Source organism: Thalassophryne amazonica, chromosome 3 (assembly GCF_902500255.1).
Source record: "Thalassophryne amazonica chromosome 3, fThaAma1.1, whole genome shotgun sequence".
Lineage (NCBI taxonomy): Eukaryota > Metazoa > Chordata > Actinopteri > Batrachoidiformes > Batrachoididae > Thalassophryne > Thalassophryne amazonica.
The window spans coordinates 146,914,041-146,916,438 of NC_047105.1; the positions used below are offsets into that span (position 1 = coordinate 146,914,041).

The window sequence follows — 2,398 nt, forward strand, 5'->3', positions numbered from 1 at the left end:
TGTGGTGGGCGGAGTCTGTGGAGCTATAAATAAGCACAGCGTGCAGTGAAGTCACTTTGATCAGAGTGGACATGGTGACAGAACATCTGTCCCAACACCAAAGTAAGTCCTTTCATCAGGATCCTGAGAAACTGAAAGTGTTAAATGTACTCTGAGAGCAGAAGCAGACTTTGTTTGCCGGACAGGCTCCCTCAGGGTTCTGACGGTCTCCTTGTTGTCCCCACAGAGTGAAGAAGGATGGACAGCGTGCAGGAGTTGATCCCCTTTGCCAAAGAGCTGGTGAGGCAGAAGCCCAGCCGCAGGCTGCTGAAGGTCTACCTGCTGGGCTCCGTGTTCGCCGTGCTCGGGATGCTCCTCGGCCTGATGGAGGCCGTCTGCCAACCCTTCTCCTCCACTGAGTCTTTGGACCCAGATATGGTCCTCCTGTTGGCCCGGATGGAGAGGAGCGCCGAGGCTGAGAGACGGAGGAAAGAGAACAGCCGGGAGGAGGAGGAGCGAGTCGGTGCTGAAGAGATTCCAGCCGGGAAGACCTCAGTCCCTGAGGCTCCTCCACACATCCAGAGGACCACGGCCAACCGGCTCCACGCCTCCTAGTCTGTGACCCAAACGGGTTTCAGATCCTGACTGAGGCACTGATGCACTCAACAAACATGATGTGACGATGTGTTCAAAGTAACAAAGTTCATTTACTCAAGTACTTCTGTTTTCTGTTACTTTAAACTTGTACTCCATCAGATCTCAGAGGTAAATCTTCTGCTTTCTACTCCACCTTTATCTGACAGCTAGTTACAGGTTACTTTATAAAAACAAAATCAATAACATCTAAAATAAATCAAACTGATGAACACATGAATGCATCAGTAATCCAGTAATCTGATATAATCTGCAGTGTTCTGTTCCTGTGGTTCTGCACAAAGAGCCCCGTGACCTTTGTTCCTCTCAAAGTGTTTTTTGATAGTTTTGTACGTTTCAGTTCAGGATTTCTACACTGTGATTTTATTATCGATTGCTGATTATTACAAATGTCTGCACATGCTGTCACAGATGATTTATGCACTGATAGAATCTGTGTGTGTGTGTGTGTGTGTGTGTGTGTGTGTGTGTGTGTGTGTGTGTGTGTGTGTGTGTGTGTGTGTGTGTGTGTGTGTGTGTGTGTGTGTGTGTGTGTGTGTGTGTGTGTGTGTGTGTGCATGTTGAAGCTGAATTCATAAGTGTCACAGTAATGAAACTGACTTGAAACAGTTCCAGTCTGTCTCGGAGTCACACACGTCTGAGCTGTGTTTAAGTCATTTCTTTAAAAAAAGCAAAGAGGACACCTAAGTCCAAACTTTCCCAAACACATATCTGATTACTTCTACAAAAAAAAACAGCTGACTCATGTTTCCCCACAGACTCGGTTTCATCCAGAGTTCTGACCAAAATAAAGACATTTAGTAAGAACTGGATTTTTCGAGGATCAAGTGAAGGCAACATGGTGATGATGATTTGCTCAAGAGCTCCACCTGGTGTGTGCTTGGTGGAAATTTTGTAGAAAATAAATTTGCCCTGTAAATACTGTAAATATGTCACTTTTTCACATCAATAAAGTTTGTTTTTTCATAAAATCTTGTCTGTTCACGTTGTCACAATGTTTCGTATTTATATCTTTAAGTAAACTCAAAGAGTTTCTGTGTGAAAGTAGATCTGGTCTGAGTGACTTTAATGTTTTTCTGTGGACGATTAATTATTCCAGTTCCACTTCCAGTGTGGGAACACACACAAAATCCACACTGAAAGAAGCAGGTGGGACTCGATCCTGTGACCTTCTTGCAGGGAGTCAACAGTTCTAAAAACCCCACAAAATACAAATATGTTAAATACATGTATTAGTAATTGTATTAAATCAAATAAATAAAATGTGTTGATACGATTTGCCAAATAAGCACAGCCGACGGTTTAATCCGTTTCTTTAGTCATATGATTTATGAAATAGGTTATCAGATTATGATCACAGCCAACACATTTGTCTCTCCTCTGTCCAATCATGTTTTTCCTTTGAACATTTATTCTGAAAACACTGAAAAACAGCTTCCAGGTATTTGTTCAGTACATATACTGGATCCAGTTGGTAAATGTCACTGTGTTCTGGTTCTGTTTCAGTTTTTAATAAACATACAGTCTTTATATCATGTTGTGGTGTTCAATTAGTGTTTGCACCTTAACATGTGTGAGTTAAGTTCATGTGCAGCACTGTGGCTTAGTGGTTAGCACTGTTGCCTCACAGCAAGAAGGTGGTAGGATTGATTCCCACTTGTGGCCTTTCTGTGTGGAGCATGTTCTCCCTATGTTTGCTTGGGTTCCCTCCAAGTTCTCTGGCTCCTCCCACAGGTTAGGTGAATTGGAAACTTTACAGTTGTCC

At 43.0% G+C, this 2,398-nt stretch overlaps 1 protein-coding gene across 1 annotated transcript; it reads left to right on the forward strand.

Moving 5' to 3' along the window:
* The first annotated feature begins 227 nt into the window (after nt 1-227).
* On the forward strand, nt 228-810 carry LOC117508043 (G0/G1 switch protein 2-like). Its single transcript, XM_034167729.1, has one exon. The coding sequence runs from the start codon at nt 238-240 to the stop codon at nt 592-594; it is 357 nt and encodes a 118-aa protein (XP_034023620.1). The 5' UTR covers nt 228-237; the 3' UTR covers nt 595-810.
* Nucleotides 811-2,398: the final 1,588 nt, after the last annotated feature.